The following is a 23875-nucleotide window of genomic DNA, read 5'->3' as shown; positions in this document are numbered from 1 at the left end:
CAATGCTCCATCACACGCGTCCAAGTACTCCACAACGTGGCTGGCAAGAAAGGGTATAAAAGAAGAAAATCTAATGACATGGCCTCCTTGTTCACCTGATCTGAACCCCATTGAGAACCTGTGGTCCATCATCAAATGTGAGATTTACAAGGAGGGAAAACAGTACACCTCTCTGAACAGTGTCTGGGAGGCTGTGGTTGCTGCTGCACGCAATGTTGATGGTGAACAGATCAAAACACTGACAGAATCCATGGATGGCAGGCTTTTGAGTGTCCTTGCAAAGAAAGGTGGCTATATTGGTCACTGATTTGTTTTTGTTTTGTTTTTGAATGTCAGAAATGTATATTTGTGAATGTTGAGATGTTATATTGGTTTCACTGGTAAAAATAAATAATTGAAATGGGTATATATTTGTTTTTTGTTAAGTTGCCTAATAATTATGTACAGTAATAGTCACCTGCACACACAGATATCCCCCTAAAATAGCTAAAACTAAAAACAAACTAAAAACTACTTCCAAAAATATTCAGCTTTGATATTAATGAGTTTTTTGGGTTCATTGAGAACATGGTTGTTGTTCAATAATAAAATGAATCTTAAAAAATACAACTTGCCTAATAATTCTGCACTCCCTGTACTAATGCCCTCCCTTCCCCGAATGGACTTGTCGGGAGACAGGGAACCGCAGAGCAGGAAACCTGGCAGGGACTCGGTGACACGATTCTTTTAACTCAAATAATCAAATGAATCTCTGACTCATTCGATTCTTTTAACTAATAAACTCTCAGACAATTCTCTGAGTCCCTGCACGACTCCCCCTGTGCTGTGAGTCAGTGCTGGTCGCCTCTAATCGGTTGAAGGGCAGGGAGGGGCGGGGCTTGCTTCCACTGTAGGCTCCTATTACACTGCCTGCTGCTGCTTCTATGCTAATCTGACTGAGCTGTTTCACTCGGATCAGCTCAGTCAGAGGAATGGACTCAAAAAGAACGATTCGTTCATGATCCGGACAGCCCTAGCAGCGAGTGGCGGGAAAGTCAGTCAGAGAAGAACCCACACTCCGTCCGATTCCGACCGACCCCCACCCCCTGCGGAGAGAAGAGACCCTATATATCACAGCTGTTGGACGGGCATCTATTAAAAGGTGTAATGTCACTCCACTCACCCCATACAGTGTAACGTCTCCTTGTGGCTGCCCCCATACAGTGTAAACGTCTCCTTGTGGCTGCTCCCATACAGTGTAAACGTCTCCTTGTGGCTGCCCCCATACAGTGTAAACGTCTCCATGTGGCTGCCCCCATACAGTGTAAACGTCTCCATGTGGCTGCCCCCATACAGTGTAAACGTCTCCTTGTGGCTGCCCCCATACAGTGTAAACGTCTCCTTGTGGCTGCCCCCATACAGTGTAAACGTCCCCTTGTGGCTGCCCCCATACAGTGTAAACGTCCCCTTGTGGCTGCCCCCATACAGTGTAACCGTCCCCTTGTGGCTGCCCCCATACAGTGTAACATCTCCTTGTGGCTGCCCCCATACAATGTAACATCTCCTTGTGTTTTTTTCTTTAAATCGGGTATTTATCTCAATATATCGTTATAGCGATAAAAATCTTTAGATCGTTATCGTCTGAATATTTTTGATATCATCCAACCCTAGGTCCGTCCTTTTGTGGTATGGTGTGCTGGGGAGGTTTTTGAATTGGCTAAAGGCTTTGTACAAAGGGGCTGAGAGTTTCCCGTTGATTAATGGTTGGTCAGGACAGCCCTTCAAGGTGGCTTCCGGTGTCCGTCAAGGATGTCCCTTAAGCCCCTTGCTATATGTGTTTGCGATTGATCCCTTCATTAGAAGGGTAGATCGTGGACTGTTAGCAGGGGTGGGGATGGAACTGGCGGGGGCAAGGGGGACGTCTTTTAGGGTGGTAGCATATGCGGATGATGTCACAATTTTCGCCTCTTCTGGTGAGGAGGTGGGGTGGGTGATGTCGGAAGTGGACCGCTATTCAGAGGTTTCTGAGTCTCTATATTCCAGACTTCTTCTCACGCTTTAGGGCCCCTAAAATACCAGGGCAGTATAAATACCCCACATGTGCCCCTTATTTCGGAAAGAAGACACCCCAAGGTATTCCGTGAGGGGCATATTGAGTCCATGAAAGATTGACATTTTTGTCCCAAGTTAGCGGAAAGGGAGACTTTGTGAGAAAAAAAAATTAATAAGAATTTCCGCTAACATGTGGCAAAAAATATTTTTTCTAAGAACTCGCCATGCCCCTCATTGAATACCTTGGGGTGTCTTCTTTCCAAAATGGGGTCACATGTGGGGTATTTATACTGCCCTGGCTTTTTAGGGGCCTGAAAGCGTGAGAAGAAGTCTGGGATCCAAATGCTAAAAAATGCCCCCCTAAAAGGAATTTGGGCTGCTTTGCGCATCTAGGCTGCAAAAAAGTGTCACACATGTGGTATCGCCGTACTCAGGAGAAGTTGGGCAATGTGTTTTGGGGTGTCATTTTACATATACCCATGCTGGGTGAGATAAATATCTTGGTCAAATGCCAACTTTGTATAAAAAAATGGGAAAAGTTGTCTTTTGCAGAGATATTTCTCTCACCCAGCATGGGTATATGTAAAATGACACCCCAAAACACATTCCCCAACTTCTCCTCAGTACGGTGATACCAGATGTGTGACACTTTTTTGCAGCCTAGGTGGGCAAAGGGGCCCACATTCCAAAGAGCACCTTTAGGATTTCACAGGTCATTTTATACAGATTTTGATTTCAAACTACTTACCACACATTTGGGCCCCTAGAATGCCAGGGCAGTATAACTACCCCACAAATGACCCCATTTTGGAAAGAAGACACCCCAAGGTATTCCGTGAGGGGTATGTCGAGTTCCTCGAATTTTTTATTTTTTGTCCCAAGTTAGCGGAAACTGATGATTTTTATATATTTTTTTTTCTTACAAAGTCTCATATTCCACTAACTTGTGACAAAAAATTAAAAATTCCATAAACTCACCATACCCCTCACGAAATACCTTAGGGTGTCTTCTTTCAAAAATGGGGTCACTTGTGGGGTAGTTATGCTGCCCTGGCATTCTAGGGGCCCAAATGTGTGGTAAGTAGTTTGAAATCAAAATCTGTAAAAAATGGCCGGTGAAATCCTAAAGGTGCTCTTTGGAATGTGGGCCCATTTGCGCATCTCGTCAAAAGACAACTTTTCCCATTTTTTTATACAAAGTTGGCATTTGACCAAGATATTTATCTCACCCAGCATGGATATATGTAAAATGACACCCCAAAACACATTCCCCAACTTCTCCTGAGTACGGCGATACCACATGTGTGACACTTTTTTGCAGCCTAGGTGGGCAAAGGGGCACACATTCCAAAGAGCACCTTTCGGATTTCACCGGTCTGGGCCCCTAGAATGCCAGGTAAGTATAACTACCCCACAAGTGACCCCATTTTGGAAAGAAGACACCCCAAGGTATTTTGTGATGGGCATAGTGAGTTCATGGAAGTTTTTGTTTTTTGTCACAAGTTAGTGGAATATGAGACTTTGTAAGAAAAAAATAAATAAATAATAATTTTCCGCTAGCTTGTGGCAAAAAATAAAAAGTTCGATGAACTCACTATGCCAATCAGCGAATACCTTAGGGTGTCTACTTTCCAAAATGGGGTCATTTGTGGGGGTTTTCTACTGTCTGGGCATTGTAGAACCTCAGGAAACATGACAGGTGCTCAGAAAGTCAGAGCTGCTTTTTTGTACCATGGTTTGTAAACGCTATAACTTTTACCCAAACCATTTTTTTTTACCCAAACATTTTTTTTTTTTTATCAAAGACATGTTGAACAATAAATTTAGCGAAAAATGTATATATGGATGTCGGGTTTTTTTGCAAAATTTTACAACTGAAAGTGAAAAATTACATTTTTTTGAAAAATTTTTTTGATTAATAACAAAAAAGTAAAAATGTCAGCAGCAATGAAATACCACCAAATGAAAGCTATATTAGTTAGAAGAAAAGGAGGTAAAATTCATCTGGGTGGTAAGTTGCATGACCGAGCAATAAACCGCTAAAGTTGTGGAGTGCCGATTTGTAAAAAAAAAGGGCCTGGTCACTAGGGGGGTATAAACCTGTGGTCCTTAAGTGGTTAAACCATTTGAATTCCAGTCACCTATTAACCGAATATATTAAGTGTAACAACCCTGCCATTAACAATGTTGAAATGGCAGCAATTTAAAATTTTCTCATTGAAGTCAATAGGGAAAATCTGATTGGTTGTTTGTAGCTCCGCCCACTTTTTAATGTCCCCAAAATGTGACAGAAATTTTCAGGTTGACCCCATGACTAAGTGACCCAAGTTTGGTCAGTTTCACTCCGAAGCTGTATGAGTGACAAACGTTTGCATTTTTCCAATAAAACTCTATGGGAGAAAAAAAAGAGGTTTTCGGGGGCCCGCCCCAGGGGCCCGGAGGGTGGGATCGGTTAACAAAGCACAAGCAAGATCCTCGGGTATGTGCCGACCAAGAGTGCAAAGTTCGGTATTGATACTCCTAAATCTGTGGGAGGAGTAGCAATTTGAACGTCTCATTGTAGTCAATGGGGAGAATTTGATTGGTTCTGTGTGGCCCCGCCCACATTTTCGGGTCTCCGAAATGTTCTAACAAATTGCGCGTTGAACCCATGACTAAGTGACCAAAGTTTGGTGACTTTAGTTTAAAATCTGTGCAACTGGGAGCGATTTGAAAATTTTCCCTGTCAAAGTCAATGGGAAAAACGTGGATTGCTTAGCCGTGGACATTTTTAGTGACAGCAGGGATAGCTGAACGTTTTGATATAAGATTTGTGTAGGTGGGCCTGAAAATGAGGGAGTGGTGGCAGTTTAGAAATCATAGAGGTTGGGCACCAGGTTCGCCCCCAGTTACGCAAATTTATTCATGGCGGAATGGGAGGACCAGAACGTGGCCCCCATACTGGGGATCGACCTGGTGCTCTGGCAGAGATACATCGACGATGTATTTTTTATCTGGCGATCAGGACCAGAACAGCTTGACACATTTTTAAAGTCTATTATTAAAAACAATCACAATCTTAAATTTTCAGGCATGAATAGCAAAGAACATATAGAATTTTTAGATTTGAATATTTATGTTGAAGAAAAGAAACTAAAGACCTGTACATACATTAAGCCCTCAACGCGGAACAGCTATATTTTGTTTAATAGCTGCCACTTACCAAGTTGGCTCACAAATATCCCCCAAGGCCAATTTCGACCTCTAAGACGCAATTGTACAACTATGGAACAATTCGAGTTGGAGGCTAATAAAATTAAGACAGAATTTTTAACAAAAAAATACCCAGAGGAGATTTTAAATGTAGCTTTAAATAAAGTGAGAAACATGGAAAGAACAGAAATTTTTAAAGAAAAACAGAAGACCAGTAAAGAACAGGGAGAAAATCTAATAAAATTAATATTACCCTACTGTGGGGACCATAAAAAGATAAGAAACATTATATACAAACAATTGGATGTTATAAAAAAAAGAAAAAGAGATAGGCACTATAATCCCTACTAAACCCCTGATTATATTTACTAAAGCACCGAATCTAGGGAATAAGATAGCACCGACAGTTAAAGAAGATACACCACAGAAGAACCCATCATTATGTAGATGGATGGATTTAAAGGGTTTCTTTAGATGTGGCCAATGCGGCATTTGTAAATTAACCTCTTTTGGGAGACAAACCAAGGAAGTAATTTCAACAACTAACGGACACAAACCTACTATAAAAGAATTTTTAACATGCAGTTCAGAGAGTGTCATTTATATTATAGAATGCCCCTGTAAAAGGCAATATATTGGCAGGACCAAAAGAACCCTTAAAAAACGCTTAGCAGAACATGTATCGAACATTAAAAAAAGGGGTAGAAACCCATTAACTTTCACAACACTTCAAAAATACTCACAATAGTGACCCATCTGGCTTAAAATTTGCAGCGATTGACAAAATACCTAAAAGTTGGAGGAAGGGGAATCACATCAGTAGGATGTCGAGGATGGAAACACAAAGTATATTCGAAATGGAAACCATGATTCCGGGGGGACTAAATGCGGAATATGAAATATTTGGTTTCCTATAAAGACTGGGGGTGGGGACCTACCGTTGAGGATGAATCCCGCCGAAAGAATTAATATCTCGGCGGTTTCCCTCCTCGACGGTGGGCCTCCACTCATAAACACCGTCCAACCGTTTCTCCAGACACATTCATCCCAATCCTGAGAATAAATACTATAAAGAATCTACAGTTTGGGACACCATGTTGTTAACACAAATAGCCCATGGTTACATATGTATATGATTTTTACTAATCATTCTGTTTTTGGAACCATATATTTTTAGATCTTCTCGACCTTTTACTTCCCTCTGGCTATTTATGTTTTATCATTATTGGCACTGTATGTAGCTATGTTATTTATAAGTATAAGAATGACATTTTTATTTTTATTTTTTTATTTTATAATGTATAAATGTTGATTAATACTCTATGAATGCCGACCAACAGTATAACCTACATATTCAAGAAATGAACCCCAAAATGCAAGGGTAGATTTTATTAATAAAACGCAGCATAACCTCAACAATGTCGCAAAGTCACAAATTGCGTTTTCCATACCAATAGGACAAGCACGTATCGAACAGAACCTGTATGGGAAAAGAATTAATGCAATTGATTGCTTAGATGGCTAATTAGCCATAAAGAATAAAATGAAAAACGGAACAGATTCACAAGATGAACAGATTTAGACGACTTCCGGAATGGAGTCCATGTCTTGCAGCCAATACCTTTTTTAGGTATAAAGGAAACCAAGTTCGGGGGGTCTGGTTACCACTGAGGAAGGGGATACTCCAACCCCGAAACGCGTCTGGTCAGACCCCCAAACATATGTGAGTGCACCACATCATATACACCAACGAATATTGCGGAAGCCAATTGAGAGGTTAGGCTCAAGAGGTGAGAAATAGACGGCGCCCACACTCAAACAAGTGATCTCATGTGGAGTGGACATAGAGCGCTGTGGACACGTCACCCTCCCGACTGAAGGAAGGGACCTGAGCAAGCTTCTCTTGGACAGAAGAAACCGCCAACACTAAAGACCGGAGACCTGCTATACCGGTAAGGCCGTTAAAATTTAAAAGCCGGCAATACCAGTTCAGCCTCAACACTGACCGCAAGCGGGACGCCGCCAGGCCAGGAACACTGTATGTATCTGCCGCCTTTCACTATAATTACAGACTATCCACTGCCACTTATAATGTGTATTGGCCGCCCATATCTATAAAAAGTCTGACCAAAGGACCCAATATCAACATTTAGGACATTTGGAATAACTTGGTGTGGGAAAATTGCATTCTTATAAAACCGCACCAGAACCAGCCCCCCCCCCCCCCCCCCCTTTTTTCATGGAACATTTGGGGTTAATTTAGAACTGAGTACCGTACAAGGTTTATAACCATTTTGCATAGGTGGACATACCAGTGCTGCTATCAATATGTTTCATTGCATCTAATGAATTATGTCATTTTATCTAATGAACTTTGTTGCTACATGGATACATTTTATTAACTTGCTGCTATAATCTCGTATGTCAGTCATACATTTTTTAACCTATTTATATTGTGCAGTTGCCATTATTGATGATTCGATGCCCTTGTCTAACACTGAGTTATTTATTTAAGGTTGTATTTAAGGTTTTATTTTATTGCTAATTCAATATTTTATATTATATTATAATTACATTAATTACATTAATTAAAGTGACCGATCCAATATCCTAGGTGTGCCCAGTCCTTTTATTTGAATATTCTTTTTATTTAAATATTCTTTCTATTCCAGTTTAGAAATCATGTCCTGATTTTTCAGCTTTTGCCAGCTCCCACTCTAGCTTTGCCATTCATTCCTATGGTACAACTTTCGCCACAAGAACCACGATATTCCGTGAACCATTCGGCGAAACGTTCCACAAAGTAATAGCAATCCGATCGGGAACAATCTGCACGTTTTGGTAAATTTTTGTCTATGTAGTGTAAAAACTGTGGGAGGAGTTAGGGTGGCAAATTTGGCTATAATAAGAATAAGAACTAGAAAAGCTACAATTTCTGGGGAAATTGTGTGAAGTGTTCTTTCCTCCACCAGTAGCTTACAACTGGAGTGGGCGGAGTAACTGGGTGGAGTGGCTTGAGTAACTGTTGTGTGGTTGGATTGGCTGGAGTAACTGTGGAAAGTCTGCACCTAAAAGTCGGGGTGGTTGCACCTAAGGGTCGTGGTGGGTGCACCTAATCGTTGGGGTGGTTGCACCTGAGGGTCAGGTGGGTGCACCTGAGGGTCGGGGTGGGTGCACCTGAGGGTCGGGGTGGGTGCACCTAATCGTTGGGGTGGTTGCACCTAAGGGTCGGAGTGGGTGCACCTAAGGGTCGGGGTGGGTGCACCTGAGGGTCGGGGTGGGTGTACCTAATCGTTGGGGTGGTTGCACCTAAGGGTCGGGGTGGGTGCACCTGAGGGTCGGGGTGGGTGCACCTGAGGGTCGGGGTGGGTGCACCTAATCGTTGGGGTGGTTGCACCTAAGGGTCGGAGTGGGGGCACCTAAGGGTCGGAGTGGGGGCACCTAAGGGTCGGAGTGGGTGCACCTAAGGGTCGGGGTGGTTGCACCTAACAGTCGGGGTGGGTGCACCTAATCGTTTAATCGTTGGGGTGGGTGCACCTAATGACTAGGGTGAGTGCACCTAAGGGTCGGAGTGGGTGCACCTAAGGGTCGGACCCCATGACTAAGTGACCCAAGTTTGGTGACTTTAGTTTCAAATCTGTGCGACTGGGAGCAATTTGAAAATGTTCCCTGTCAAAGTCAATGGGAAAAACTTGGATTGCTTAGCCGTGGAAATTTTTAGTGGCAGCGGGGATAGCTGAACGTTTTGATATAAGATTTGTGTAGGTGGGCCTGAAAATGAGGGAGTGGTGGCAGTTTAGAAATCATGTCCTGATTTTTCAGCTTTTGCCAGCTCCCAATTTAGCTTTGCCATTCATTCCTATGGGACAACTTTCGCCACAAGAACCAAGATATTCCATGAACCATTCGGCGAAACGTTCCACAAAGTAATAGCAATCCGATCGGGAACAATCTGCACGTTTTGGTAAATTTTTATCTATGTATTGTAAAAACTGTGGGAGGAGTTAGGGTGGCAAATTTGGCTATAATAAGAATAATATATATGTGAGATAACATTAAGTGGTCTTGCTATGCAAGAACACTTAATTATACGGTATACAAATGGGCATGGGCTACCTAGATGAAGCAGCTAAAATTAAGCTGCTCATTCAGGCCCGTGGGTGAGACCGTACGTAGTGTATAGATCCAGCGGGATTCTCGCTGGAGTAGAATACGATCTCAGTCTCCACCACGGATTGGGCGCCCGACCTTTTCAATTCCCATTGCCTTTAGGCAGCTGGGTTTACCCTCATGACAATCATGGACATGCCTGGACACCACTGTCCCTTCTGTTGGCAATGTCGCCGAGATGTTCACCCAGTTGCCTGCGCATCTCTCGTCTGGTCTTGCCCACATACCCCATATTGCAATCACAGATGATTTTGTAAATAACGCCCTGCGTTTTACAATTAATGGAGTCCCAGACGGGAAATGTTCTTTTTAGGTTGGAGCTATAAAAGGTTTTGCCTGTTTGGACAATACTGCAAGCTACGCAGCCACTACACCTAAAACAACCTGTAGGCCTATGATCAAGCCAGATGCCCTGTCTAGGAACAGGTGTAAAGTGGCTGTGTACGAGGAGATCCTTAAGATTACTGCCCCTTCTGAAGGTTATCTGGGGATAGTCATGTATAATATCCCTGATATCCGGATCCATCATTAAAATAGGCCAGTGTTTCCCAAGGATCCCTCGCGTTCGATCAGTACAGCCATCAAAAGTGGCTAGCAACCGGATCTTTTGGTCATCAATTGTTTTTACTTTGGGTACCAAAAGATCTGAGCGGGCCGTGTCGGCCGCCCTGTGATAGGCCTGCTTGAGTATATTGTCTGGGTACCCCTTGTTATGAAATCATTCGCCTTTTTCCTAAACTCTGGCCCCTGGGAGCAGTTGCGCCTAAAGCGCAGGTATTGACCGCATGGAATACCCCTCTTAAGGGGGGTAGGGTGACTACTGCTCCAATGTAGGACCGAGTTAGTCGAGGTAGGCTTCCTAAAAATGGTAGTTGATAATTCATCAGTACCATTTCTGGAGATAGAGATGTCGAGGAAAGAGAGACTGTTTGGATTGGATTCATGTGTAAATCTCAGTCCTACGTTGTTGTTTAGCTTATCCACAAAGCCCGAAAAAGATGATTTGGAATCGTTCCAAATAATGAAAATGTCATCGACATAACGGGCCCACAAGGCTATAGGCCCGGTACTCTACGACATCTCATCAGAGAAGACACTGGTTGCTTCCCACCAGCCCAGGAGCAAATTAGCGTAGGCCGGTGCACAGGAACAGCCCATCGCGGTGCCCCTGAGCTGGTGGTAAAGCTTTGCACCAAAATGAAAAAAGTTATGTGTGAGCAAATACTCAAGAAGTCTCAACACAAAATCAATGTTGAGAGAATTGACAACCCCTCATGCTGAGGAAGTGACCCACTGCTCTAAGACCAGCTGCATAAGGGATAGACGAGTATAAAGCCTCAACGTCAATACTCCCCAAGATGACCTGAGGTTCGATAGTAACGCCATCAAGTCTCCTATGCAAGTCCATAGTGTCCCTGACATAAGATGGCTGGGACACTACGAAGGGCATAAGGACTTTGTCTATATACACCCCAAGATTATGACTGATACACCTAACACCGAAACAATTGGCCTCCCTTTCAGGGGAGTTGTCCCCTTGTGGACCTTTGGCAGGCTGTAAAACGTAGCATTCACTGGATGTTTGGGGTACAAAAAGTCCAGCTCCTCCACGGAGATTAACTTTTTAGTTTTTGCATCCTGAAGGATATCCCTAAGTTACCATCACACAGCCAGTTATCTGTCGCCGTTATGTCCGCCCTGATCTCTTCTGCATTGGAAATGTAGGCAACACTAGGATCTGCGTCTCATAAAGGAATACATTTTGAAAGGACATTTAAAAAAAAAAGCCACTTCTTTTAACATAGAAAAGGTCCGTCTGGGGTATGGGAAATAGACAGTTCACTGTGAGCAGGCTAAACTCCATGCCTGAAGAGGACCTCACCAGAAGGAACATTTCTCTGTACATAACACACAGAAAGGCTGAGTTCACACGGGTGAGATTTCCGCGCGGGTGCAATGCGTAAGGTGAACGCATTGCACTCGCACTGAATCCTGACCCATTCACTTCTATGGGGCTGTGCACATGAGCGGTGATTTTCACGCATCACTTATGCGTTGCGTGAAAATCGCAGCATGCTCTATATAGTGCATTTATCACGCAACGCAGGCCCCATAGAAGTGAATGGGGCTGAGTGAAAATTGCAAGCAAGTGCGGATGCGGTGCGATTTTCACGCATGGTTGCAAAGATGACAGTCTATTCACTGTAGTATTACAGAATGCTTAGTAGAAGGTCAGTTGAGGGTTAAAAAATAAAAAAAAATTAACTCACCTCCTCCTCTTGATCGTGTAGTTGCCAATCTCTTCTTACTCTTTTAATCATGAGCTGCCGGCTAAAGGACCTGTGGTGACGTCACATCACATGGTACAATCACATGGTACATTACCGTGGTGATGGGCCATGTGATTGGACCATGTGATGATGTCAGTGACGTCACCACAGGTCCTTTGACAGGTCCTGAATAAAGAACAGGAGAACGGCAGCTACGCGATCAATTGGAGGCGAGTTAATTTTTTGTATTTTTTAACTCAATTGACCTTCTACTAAGAATTCTGTATTAAAGAATGCTATTATTTTCCCTTATAACCATGTTATAAGGGAAAATAATTACATCTACACACCACCGAACCCAAACCTGAACTTCAGTGAAGAATTTCGGGTCTGGGTACCACATTCAGGTTTTTATCACGCGCGTGCAAAACGCATTGCACCCGCGCAATAAAAACTGAACAACGGAACCAAATCAAAACTGACTGCAATTGGGTACCTACTCGCGTGGGTTTGCCGCAGTACACCCGGGACGCATCCTGAACAAATCCGTCACACCCGTGCCAAAAGGTCCATCTAGGGTGTGGATCCCATTAGTGAAGAGGATCTCTATTATGTGTATTATGGGGCTACATCTTGAGCTTTCCTTTGACAATGATGATGGTAAAATCACAGGTTATCGACAAAGTCTTGCAATCTGAATGTAGACAGTTCACTGTGAGCAGGCTAAACTCCATGCCTAAAGAGGACTACACAAGCAGGAAAACTTCTCTATAAGGCTACTTTCACACTCACTCTATTTCCCATACCCCAGACGGACCTTTTCTATGTGTTAGGGTACTTGCACACTAGCGTTTTTCTTTTCCGGTGTTCTGTCAGAATACTATACCTTATCAGAATGCTATACCCTCATCACTTCTGGTGACGCTGCTGCACCGGAAGTGACGAGAATCAGCTGGAGGAGGGGGTGTGCGGCGCTGCGCAAGTGCAGATCCACGGGTAAGTCAAAATTATAGCACGACCGCAGGAGAAGCGCCCACTTAATGCGGATGCGTGAAACCGGCCGGGACACATTGCGCCTGCGCACTCAGGGGTAGGGAGATCTGATGGAACATTTTGCACTGACAAATCTACCTACCCCTGAGTGCGCACGCGCGGTGTACTCCTGATGTGTGTGGTTGACAGGAGAATATAGCCAAGGGTGCGCACCCTCTCCTATCCAGCCGTGGCTCCAGGCGCAGGGTATTATGTGCACTAAGTGGGCGCTTCTCCCGTGGTGGTGCTATAATTTTGACACCGCACACCCCCTCCTCCAGCTGATTCTCGTCACTTCTGGTGTGGCCACGTCACCGGAAGTGACGAGGGTATAGCATTCTGATAAGGTATAGTATTCTGACAGAACACCGGAAAAGAAAAACGCTAGTGTGCAAGTACCCTAATACATAGAAAAGGTCCGTCTGGGGTATGGGAAATAGACAGTACACTGTGAGCAGGCTAAACTCCATGCCTGAAGAGGACCTCATCAGCAGGAAAACTTCTCTGTACATAACACACAGAAAAGGCCAATCTGGGGTGTGGATCTCGATTAGCGAAGTGGACCACTATTATGGGGCTACATCTTGAGCTTTCCTTTGACAATGATAAAATCACAGATTTTCGACAAAGTCTTGCAATCTGAATGTATACTTTGGTGCGAACAATTCACAGATAACTCTTGACAAATGGAAAATTTGTGCCCATTGTTTATTTTTCTCATACACTGTACAACTTTTCACTTATTGTTAAATGCAGAAATTTGCCAGAGATTTGAGGCTTATCTGGGGCATGATCTGAGCCCAAACACTGTTCTTACAGGACTCAGAGGGGTGAGATGCATCCATGATACGGATTCATGTTTTACGGTGATATTAAACTATTATAAGGCTTAAATATAAAAATGCACATAAAAACCTTACTCATCTGCAGTAAGGGGAGTGCAAGCTGTGCGGCTGCACATGGTGCCATGGCAACAGGGGCACCGGGCGGCCAGGCTGTGCCAACAGCGAGGAGGCTCCTTGGCCGGTGTAGCGCTGCCACAAACACCACACACTGTAACGACATGCAGGACGGCAGTGGCCTTCTTTCACCTCCCGGCAGCGCCCTTACTACTTTATAGACACCCTGCCTGTGTCACAACTTGCACGCTTCTCATTTACGAGATTCGAATCCAACGAATCCCAGGCATAGTCATCTGTATTGCCATCCTCAGGAGAGGGAGAGATGTGTCTGCTGGGATTCGAACCCACAACCTTCAGTATCAGAGGCAAAGCACTTACCCACACAATTATAAGAGCTGCATAGCCACTGACTAAAACATTTGAGACTTTTACTGTAGACTCTGTTATAGCCAGTGTACATCTATACACATGACAGCTGCCGCAACACACCCAGCAGTGCTATATCTCTATATATGACAGCTGCCCCTGCACACTCAGCTCTGCTATATCTATATATCTCTAAGTAATACTATACAGTAGATAGCGTTATAGAGATACAGCAGAGCTGAGTGTGCTGGGGTGTCACGGACGGTGTACAGAAAACAAGACAATGCAACATGCATATATGACTCACTGGATCCAAAGCTAAGGAACCAAAAGGGAGACCCCTGCACAAGAGCTGGCACTTTCCCTGGCTGCTCAGCCTATGCAAAAATCCCAAAGGTGGATGGTTGCATATCCACGTACCTCGACTATATAACACCTGAATACCCTACAATAGTGAGGGGACACGACCACCGGCTCCCTACACCAGACACGGAGGGAGTCAGGGTCACCTGGGATCCAGCAAACAGAAAATAACAGATAAATGTACAGCACTTAACTTAGTAGCAGACTGGGAAATAGGATCAGCATGCACACACACTCCATGAAGAAGTATAAGCCGCCTAGTAAAGCATTATGGGGAGGAATTTAAAGGGAAGCAATCAGTCCAACTACATGAGAGCTGAGAGAGGCTAACGAGATGAGGAACTGAATACCACAACAAAGAAAACTCAAGGAGGTGGTTCTGAAAGGCCTCTGTCAGAGCTTCTCAGCTGTCTGGTTGTGACAGTACCCCTCCCTCTACGAGTGGACTCCGGACACTCAGAACCCACCTTCTCAGGATGGGACCTCTCCTCAGGACCATAACCCTCCCAATGAACAAGGTACTGAAGAGAACCACGGACAAGACGAGAATCCACAATCCTAGAGACCTGAAATTCAAGATTCCCATCAACCATAATCGGAGGAGGAGGCAAAGGCGAGGGTACAATGGGTTGAACATAAGGTTTCAATAAGGACTTGTGAAAAACATTATGGATCTTCCAAGTCTGAGGAAGATCAAGACGGTAGGCAACAGGATTGATGACAGACAGGATTTTGTAAGGCCCAATAAACCTAGGACCCAACTTCCAGGAGGGAACCTTCAATTTGATATTCTTGGTAGACAACCACACCAGATCACCAACATTCAGGTCCGGACCAAGCACACGTCTCTTATCTGCCACACGCTTATATCTCTCACTCATGCTCTTTAGATTATCCTGAATCTTTTGCCAAATAGATGACAAAGACGAGGAGAATCTGTCCTCATCAGGTAAACCAGAAGACCCCTCTCCCGAGAAAGTCTCAAACTGCGGATGAAACCCATATGCACCAAAAAAATGGTGACTTATCAGAGGACTCCTGACGACGGTTATTTAAAGCAAACTCAACAAGGGACAAAAAAGAACACCAATCCTCTTGATTCTCCGCCACAAAACAGCGCAGATATGTCTCCAGATTCTGATCGACGCGCTCTGTCTGGCCATTCGACTGCGGGTGGAAAGCAGAAGAGAATGACAACCGAACCCCCAAGCGAGAACAGAAAGCCTTCCAGAATCTGGAAACAAACTGCGTGCCCCTATCAGAGACTATGTCTGAAGGAATACCGTGCAATTTGACAATGTGATCAATAAATGCCTGCGCCAGCGTCTTAGCATTGGGCAAACCAGGAAAAGGGATGAAATGCACCATTTTGCTAAAACGGTCCACCACCACCAGAATCACAGTCTTCCCCGAGGAACGAGGCAGGTCCGTTATGAAGTCCATGGACAGATGTGTCTAAGGATGGGAAGGAATGGGTAAGGGAAGGAGAGGACCTGATGGCCGTGAATGAGGGACTTTGGCACAAGCGCAAGTCTCGCAGGCTGCCACAAAACCCTCAACCGACTTACGAAGCGCAGGCCACCAGAATCTCCGAGCGATGAGATCCAGTGTGGCTCTTGCCCCCGGGTGCCGAGCAAGGACCGTATTGTGGTGTTCCTTAAAAATCTTGTGTCTTAAAGCGAGAGGCACAAACAACCTCCCAGGAGGACAAAGATCAGGAGCCTCTGACTGGGCTGCCTGCACCTCTGCCTCCAATTCAGAAAAAAGAGCAGAGACCACCACACCTTCAGCCAAAATGGGACCCGGGTCTTCAAAATTCCCGCCTCCCGGAAAACAACGTGACAGGGCATCTGCCTTCACATTCTTACCTCCAGGGCGGAACGTGACAACAAAATTAAACCTAGAAAAGAACAAAGACCATCTGGCCTGTCTCGGGTTCAGACGCTTGGCTGACTCCAAGTAGGCCAGATTTTTATGGTCAGTAAATACGGTAATAGAGTGTCTGGCTCCCTCTAGCCAATGGCGCCATTCCTCAAAAGTCAACTTGATGGCCAACAATTCCCTATCTCCCACATCGCAATTTCTCTCTGCGGAGGAGAGTTTTTTCGAGAAAAAGGCACACGGTCGCCATTTGGCAGGGGAGGAACCCTGAGACAAGACCGCCCCCACACCCACCTCAGAAGCATCAACCTCAACTATGAAGGGTAAAGAAATATCAGGTTGCACCAAGATGGGAGCGGAAGCAAAATTCTCCTTGATATTAGAAAAAGCCTTACGTGCCTCTACTGACCAAGAAGAAAAATCTACCCCCTTTCTGGTCATATCAGTGAGTGGTTTAACAATCGAGGAATAATTCAAAATAAACTTCCTGTAATAATTGGCAAAGTCCAAAAAACGCATCAGCGCCTTCTGATTCTCAGGAAGCTCCTACTCAAGCACAGCGCGGACCTTCTCGGGGTCCATGCGAAAACCAAAAGCGGAGAGAAGAAACCCCAGAAATTGAATTTCTGCAACCGCAAACACACATTTTTCCAGTTTCGCATATAATTTATTCTCCCGCAGGATGAGCAAGACCTGACGTAAATGTTCCTTATGAGTTTTGAAATCAGGAGAAAAAATCAAAATGTCATCCAAATACACCAATACAAATTTTCCCATCAAATGATAAAAAGTGCTGTTCACGAAATGCTGAAAAACGGCTGGGGCATTCATCAAACCAAAAGGCATAACCAAATTCTCAAAATGGCCCTCAGGGGTATTGAAGGCCATCTTCCATTCGTCTCCTTCTCTGACCCTGACCAGGTTGTATGCCCCTCTTAGATCTAATTTGGAAAAGACTTTAGCCCCAACAACCTGGTTAAACAGGTCCGGGATCAGAGGAAGCGGATAAGGGTCACGAATAGTGATACTGTTCAGCTCCCTGAAATCCAGACAAGGTCTTAAAGAACCATCTTTTTTCTTAACAAAGAAAAAAACTGTCGCAACAGGTGACTTCGAGGGTCGTATGTGTCCTTTTCTCAGACTCTCAGATATATAAGCACGCATAGCGATCCTCTCAGGTTGGGAAAGATTGTATAAACGAGATTTAGGCAGCTTGGCGCCTGGGATGAGATTAATAGGGCAATCGTACTCCCTGTGCGGGGGCAAATCCTGAACTCCACTTTCAGAGAAGACATCCAAAAATTCAGAGAGAAAAGATGGTACAGTCTTAGTAGCAACCTCAGAAACAGATGTCGTGAGGCAATTCTCTCTGCAAAAGTCACTTCAACCATGTATTTGCCTCGCTTGCCAATCAATGGTAGGGTTATGTTTAGTGAGCCAGGGTAGCCCCAAAACTAGAGGAGTAGGCAAACCGCTAAGGACGAAACATGACACATCCTCAACATGAGCATCACTCACAATTAAATGAATATTGTGAACTATGCCCTTTAATGATTTCTGAGAAAGTGGAGCGGAATCAATAGCAAAAACAGGAATATCCTTTCCCAAAGTGCGCACCTGGAAACCATGAGTTATTGCAAATTGATTATCAATGAGATTGACAGCTGCTCCACTATGCACAAAAATCTCACAAAAAATGCTCTTGCTCTCTAGCGCCACCCTAGCAGGCAGGACAAAACGGGAACTACAAGCAAACGGAAAACCTTCAATTTCCGCCTCAACCCTGCCAATAGTGACGGAACATTTTTAAAAGATTTTTTCCTGTTTGCTTCTTTATTACTCCCAGAAAACTGCCTGAATCTCCTAGAGGGACAAACATTTGCCAAATGATTTATACCTCCACAACAAAAACAAACCCTCCCATGCGAGCTGAATCTTCTATTGTCAGAAGCAATCAACCCCAGCTGCATGGGCTCCTGCTCAGAAGGGGCTGACAGCGACCGAGACCCCTGCGCACAGAATGAGACCGCTGCACTGTCCTGGGACTGAGTATGACAGGAAGGAGATATCTCTCCTCTCTCTCTAAGACGCCTGTCATTACGAACGGCCTGAGACATAGCAGAGTCCAAGGAAATAGGCCTCTCATGAAAGGCAAATGCATCTTTCAAACCCTCTGAAAGACCATGGCAAAATTGACTTCGGAGTGCAGCATCATTCCAACTAGTATCAGCTGCCCATCTCTGAAATTCTGAGCAGTATATCTCTGCGGATTGTTTACCCCGGCATAATAGACGTAGTCTAGACTCAATACGATCCGGATCATCATATATCTGACCCAGGGCTAAAAAGAATTCATCCACTGAACGGAGAGGCCGTGCCCCCTCCGGCAGCATAAAGGCCCAAGACTGAGGGTTACCCCTGAGCAGCGATATAATGATCCCCACCCTCCGTTCCTCATCACCAGAGGAATGGGGAAGAAGGCGAAAATGGAGTTTGCAAGCCTCTCTAAAACGCACAAAATTCTCACTACCCCCGGAGAACGTATCCGGGAGCGAGATCTTAGGCTCAGAACAAACTCCATGAACGCAAGCTGAACCGGTCACTTGAAGCTGAGAAAAAGTCTGACGGAGATCAGCTACCTCCAATGAAAGACCCTGGAAGCGTTCAGCCAAAAGTGAAACCGGATCCATGCTTGAGACGGTTTTGGCGGCTTATAATGTCACGGACGGTGTACAGGAAACAAGACAATGCAACATGCATATATGACTCACTGGATCCAAAGCTAAGGAACCAAAAGGGAGACCCCTGCACAAGAGCTGGCACTTTCCCTGGCTGCTCAGCCTATGCAAAAATCCCATAGGTGGATGGTTGCATATCCATGTAGCTCGACTATATACTATATAACACCTGAACACCCTACAATAGTGAGGGGACATGACCACCGGCTCCCTACACCAGACACGGAGGGAGTCAGGGTCACCTGGGATCCAGCAAACAGAAAATAACAGATAAATGTACAGCACTTAACTTAGTAGCAGACTGGGAAATAGGATCAGCATGCACACACACTCCATGAAGAAGTATAAGCCGCCTAGTAAAGCATTATGGGGAGGAATTTAAAGGGAAGCAATCAGTCCAACTACATGAGAGCTGAGAGAGGCTAACGAGATGAGGAACTGAATACCACAACAAAGAAAACTCAAGGAGGAGGTTCTGAAAGGCTTCTGTCAGAGCTTCTCAGCTGTCTGGTTGTGACATGGGGCAGCTGTCGTGTATGGATGTACACTAGCTATCAAAGCTATAAACAAGTCTACAGTAGAAGTGGCTATGCAGCTCTTATAGCTGTGTGGTTAAGTGCCAGCAGAAACTTTTCTGCAATACAGGCTGTTAGAATACACAAGCACTGACTCCATATATGGACATACAGCGCATGACACAGGCTGGAAGAGGCCTGCATCGCTGACATGGAGGTAAGTATAAGTGTTCCTTTTTAAAATACCCGACTGTTACTGCCACATGGGGGGAGTGGGAGGCACTTGATACTGGCACATGGGGGGAGGGGGGTTTGGCACTATAATAATGGCACATGGGTGGGTGGGAAGGAGAGAGGCACTTGATACTGGCATTTTTTTGGGGGGGGAGATGGCACTATGATACTGGACATGGGGGGGAGGCATTTGATACTAGCACATGGGGGGGTTTAGCACTTGATACTGGCACATAGGGGGTTGGCACTATGATACTGGCACATTGGGGGTGGGAAGGAGAAAGGCACTTCATAATGGCACATGGGAGGGTTTGGCACTATGATACTGGCACATAGGGGGTTGGAAGGAGAGAGGCACTTGATATTGGCACATTGGGGGGAGATGGCACTATGATACTGGGACATTTGGGAGGAAGGAGAGAGGCACTTGATACTGGCACATGATGGGGGGAATTATGGGGTTTCCTTTTTACTGGCACATTATAAATCCCTTAATCATTCCCAATGTCACCCATAGCCATTCTCCTGCCCCCCTTAATCATACCCTGTCACATTTGCTCAATCCACTGCCCCCCTTAATCATACCCTGTGTCACCCTTATCCAGTCCCCTGCCTCCTTAATCATACCCAGTGTCTGTTACCCTTAATTTAAGGGGAGCAGGGTCTAATTTAGGGGGCAGGGGACTGGGTAAGGGTGACACTGGGTATGATTAAGGGGGGCAGGAGACTGGCTATGGGTGACACTGGGTATGATTGTACTTGTTAGCACTTGCAATTAAATGATCTATAATAAAAAAAAAAGGTTTGTTATAAAGATTGTTTTCCTCTTTGAGTATGTTCAGGTGAACGGGGGGGGGGGGGGGGGGGTCACAAGATTAGCTCACACAGGGCGCCTGAACACCTAAGGCCAGCCCTGCTCATCTGTTTCAATTTATTATGCAAAATTAATTGTAACTGATCCCATACCACAAAGAGTTAAGCACTAAGCAGGTCCTTACAGAGTATGGAGCTTAGACAATTCACTGTGAATCAGCTAAATCCTATCATAGTTCTGGACCCGACCACCAGGGGGCTAAGAGGTCCGTACCAGGCATGGGAAATAGACAGCTGCTGTAGAGTCGGCTATTCCCATACTTGGTAAGGAAGGACCAGGTCCGTATCGTGCCCATGCCAAATGTGGCCCACTCTGCTCTAGTCAGCTTCTCCCACTGCCATGTAATACCTTGATAAGTGCTTTAGGATCTGCCTCTTGATGATTGCTGCCATCACGCCTGCTGTATTTGTCCCGGATGCTTCCCAAACACCAGGTCTCTCCACCTGCAACCCAGTTACCCTGTTCAGAAGTGGTAGCGAATAAACTCCACGCAGGAAACAGACCTCCTGACGTCACTGGTTCACGTGACATTCTCTTGTCACGTGACTCTGAATCGGCAGCGCAGGCTGCAGCATGAATAGAAGGGTGGGAAGCCAAAGAACTCAGGCTGTTTGCAGAGCAGGTCATGGATGGCTGCTCATCACTCGGGGAGGGGGGAAGTGTCTGTCAGTGCTGGAGGTACAATATGTGTGTGCTGTGGACGTGGGGAGGGGAGCCGAGAACTGTATCCAGACGTGGTGAGGAGTATTGTAATATTGTATGCTGGGGGAGGGGAGTTTAATATTGTATGCAGGGCAGTGGCGTAACTAGAACTGACTGGGCCCCACACCAAATTATTGAATGGGGGCCCCCCCCCCCCCCTCACGGGCAACTTCTTCAAACCACCCCCCCTCCCCCCCCCCATGCAAGCCCCAGTCCTGCAGCTAGTCAAAAACATTCACTCAGACCAGGCCCGGCTGTGACTTTGTCCGTTTCCCACACATATACTGCATATCATGTTACTGTATATAATACTATTGTGGGGGTCCTTTTACAATTTAGTCCTCATCTTAGGTGGGCCCCTTTTGAGTTCAGGCCCCGCAGTAGCTGCGTCCCCTGTCTCCACTATAGGTACGCTCCTGCCTTTCACAATATTACAGCTATACACACTATACAATGCCAATAAAAAGGTCTGTTACCATAATTACAAGAAAAATGCAAAAAAAAGTACTCAAAACAAATATAAATAGGGAGAGTTTACATTTCCGTTCTTCTGATGTGTCAAATGGATCCTGTTGCATCCGTTATGCACATTTGGCATCCGTTTGAGCCATTTCTGAGATCTGTTCTATCAGACAGAAAAAAGTACTGCGTACAGGAGTTTTCTTTCTGTCTAAAAAACGGATCTCAGGTAGAAATGGCTCAAACGGATGCCAAATGTGCATAACGGATGCAACAGGATCCATTTGTTTACAGGATCCTTTTTTCTGTTCTTCTGACGGATCAGAAGAACCGAAAATAAAAATGGAGATGTGAACTCTTGCTTACTTGAATACACAGAATAAAATAGTATAACCAATTTCAAGCAAGTACAGGAATAGCATCCACTGGGCAGTGTATTTCCCCTGTGCCTCCTCAGTATGGGGCTGACTGTATAAAAACACAGACATTGAGTATATAGTCTTAGGCCTAGTTCTCATTTCACATATGCATTGAAATTTCCACCAAATGCCTCCACTGGTGAGAAAACTAGGTTCTGTTATATATATATATACAGTATAATAGATAGGAGATAGATGATCACACACACACCTTTCACATACACTTGCCTTTTAGGCAGGCTAGATGGATTTGTCAGGCTGTGGAGGATCCAGAAGAGTTTCTAACCCCCCGAGCACATGGCTGGGTGTCTCCTCCTCAGAGAGCAGTGCAGCCCCCTCACTGTGTCCCGACGCTGACAGCAGAGCAAAGAGCACTACTGCCCTGCCGTAATATGACCGTAAGTGAAGAGGAGCAAAAGGGGGGGGGGGGGGGGAGTTCCTAAGGAAGCTCCAGGGAGATTTTTTTAAGGTAGCAGCTGCTGACAAGAGCTGCTGTTATCGTCAGTGCGGCCCTCCACTACACGCTGCCTGCTGCCTGTGAGGCCAGAAGTTTACATCATAGTACATGCAACCCTGCCCTGCTGACACCCCTGCTACTGCTCCCGGGCCCCTTCTAAGCTCAGGGCCCCGAAGCAACTGCTTCCCCTGCTTCCCTGATAGTTACGCCCCTGATGCAGGGGGTTCTGTAATATTGTACGCAGAGGGTGCCACATTTAACCCCTTCAGGACCGACTATTTTTCACCTTCAAATCTGACATGTGTCACTTTATGTGGTGATAACTTTAAAACGTTTTTACTTATCCAGGCTATTCTGAGACTGTTTTCTCATCACATATTGTACTTCATGACAGTGGGACATTGAGTAAAAATAAATTATTTTTATTTATGAAAAAATTCCAAATTTACCAAAAATTTTGAAAAAGTCAAAAATTTCCAAATTTCAATTTCTCTACTTTTATAATAGATAGTAATACCTCTAAAAATAATTATAACTTTACATTCCCCATATGTCTACTTCATGTTAGGATCATTGTGGGAATGCCATTTTATTTTTTCGGGACGTTAGAAGGCTTAGAAGTTTAAAAGCAAATCTTGAAATTTTTCAGAAAATTTCCAAAACCCACTTTTTAAGGACCAGTTCAGGTCTGAAGTCACTTTGTGAGGCTTACATAATAGAAACCACTGAAAAATGACCCCATTTTAGAAACTCCACCCCTCAAGGTATTCAAAACTGATTTTAAAAACTTTGTTAACCCTTTAGGTGTTCCACAAGAATTCATGGAAAATAGAGATAGAATTTCACTTTTTTGGCAGATTTGTCATTTGAATCCATTTTTCCAGTTACAAAGCAAGGGTTAACAGCCAAGCAAAACTCAATATTTCTGACTCTGATTCTGTAGTTTACAGAGACACCCCCTATATGCTCATAAACTGTTGTATGGGCACACAGTATTGCGCAGAAAAAAATGAATGCCATACGGTTTTTGGAAAGCAGATTTCACTGGGATAATTTTAAGCTGCCATGTCATATTTGAAGACCCCCTGATGTACCCCTAAAGTAGAAACTCCAAATAAGTTACCCCACTTTAGAAACTCGAGATAGGGTGGCATTTTTTTCAGGTATTATATTAGGTTACATATGATTTTTGGTTGTTCTATATTACACTTTTTGTGAAGCAAGGTAACAAGAAACAGCTGTTTTGGCACAGTTTTTTATTTTTGTTATT

General features: G+C 44.7%; 1 protein-coding gene across 8 annotated transcripts in view; it reads right to left on the bottom strand.

Moving 5' to 3' along the window:
* UHRF1BP1 (UHRF1 binding protein 1) overlaps nucleotides 1-22550 on the bottom strand; it is a 715822-nt gene extending 693272 nt beyond the window's left edge. For 5 of the 8 annotated variants that reach the window (XM_044288177.1, XM_044288180.1, XM_044288185.1 and 2 more), the window contains exon 1: nucleotides 20917-21030. In XM_044288177.1, coding sequence (XP_044144112.1) covers nucleotides 20917-20960 — 44 coding nt within the window. In that variant the 5' untranslated portion in view covers nucleotides 20961-21030. Of the gene's footprint in view, nucleotides 1-5966; nucleotides 6013-20916; nucleotides 21031-22359 lie in introns of those variants that run through there. The other 3 variants (XM_044288184.1, XM_044288182.1, XM_044288181.1) reach the window with 3 other exon arrangements.
* Between the last annotated feature and the right edge of the window lie 1325 nt (nucleotides 22551-23875).

Source organism: Bufo gargarizans, chromosome 3 (assembly GCF_014858855.1).
Source record: "Bufo gargarizans isolate SCDJY-AF-19 chromosome 3, ASM1485885v1, whole genome shotgun sequence".
NCBI classification, from domain to species: Eukaryota; Metazoa; Chordata; class Amphibia; order Anura; family Bufonidae; genus Bufo; species Bufo gargarizans.
The sequence above is the reverse complement of the archived record's forward strand: the minus strand, read 5'-3'. Positions and strand labels throughout refer to the sequence as shown.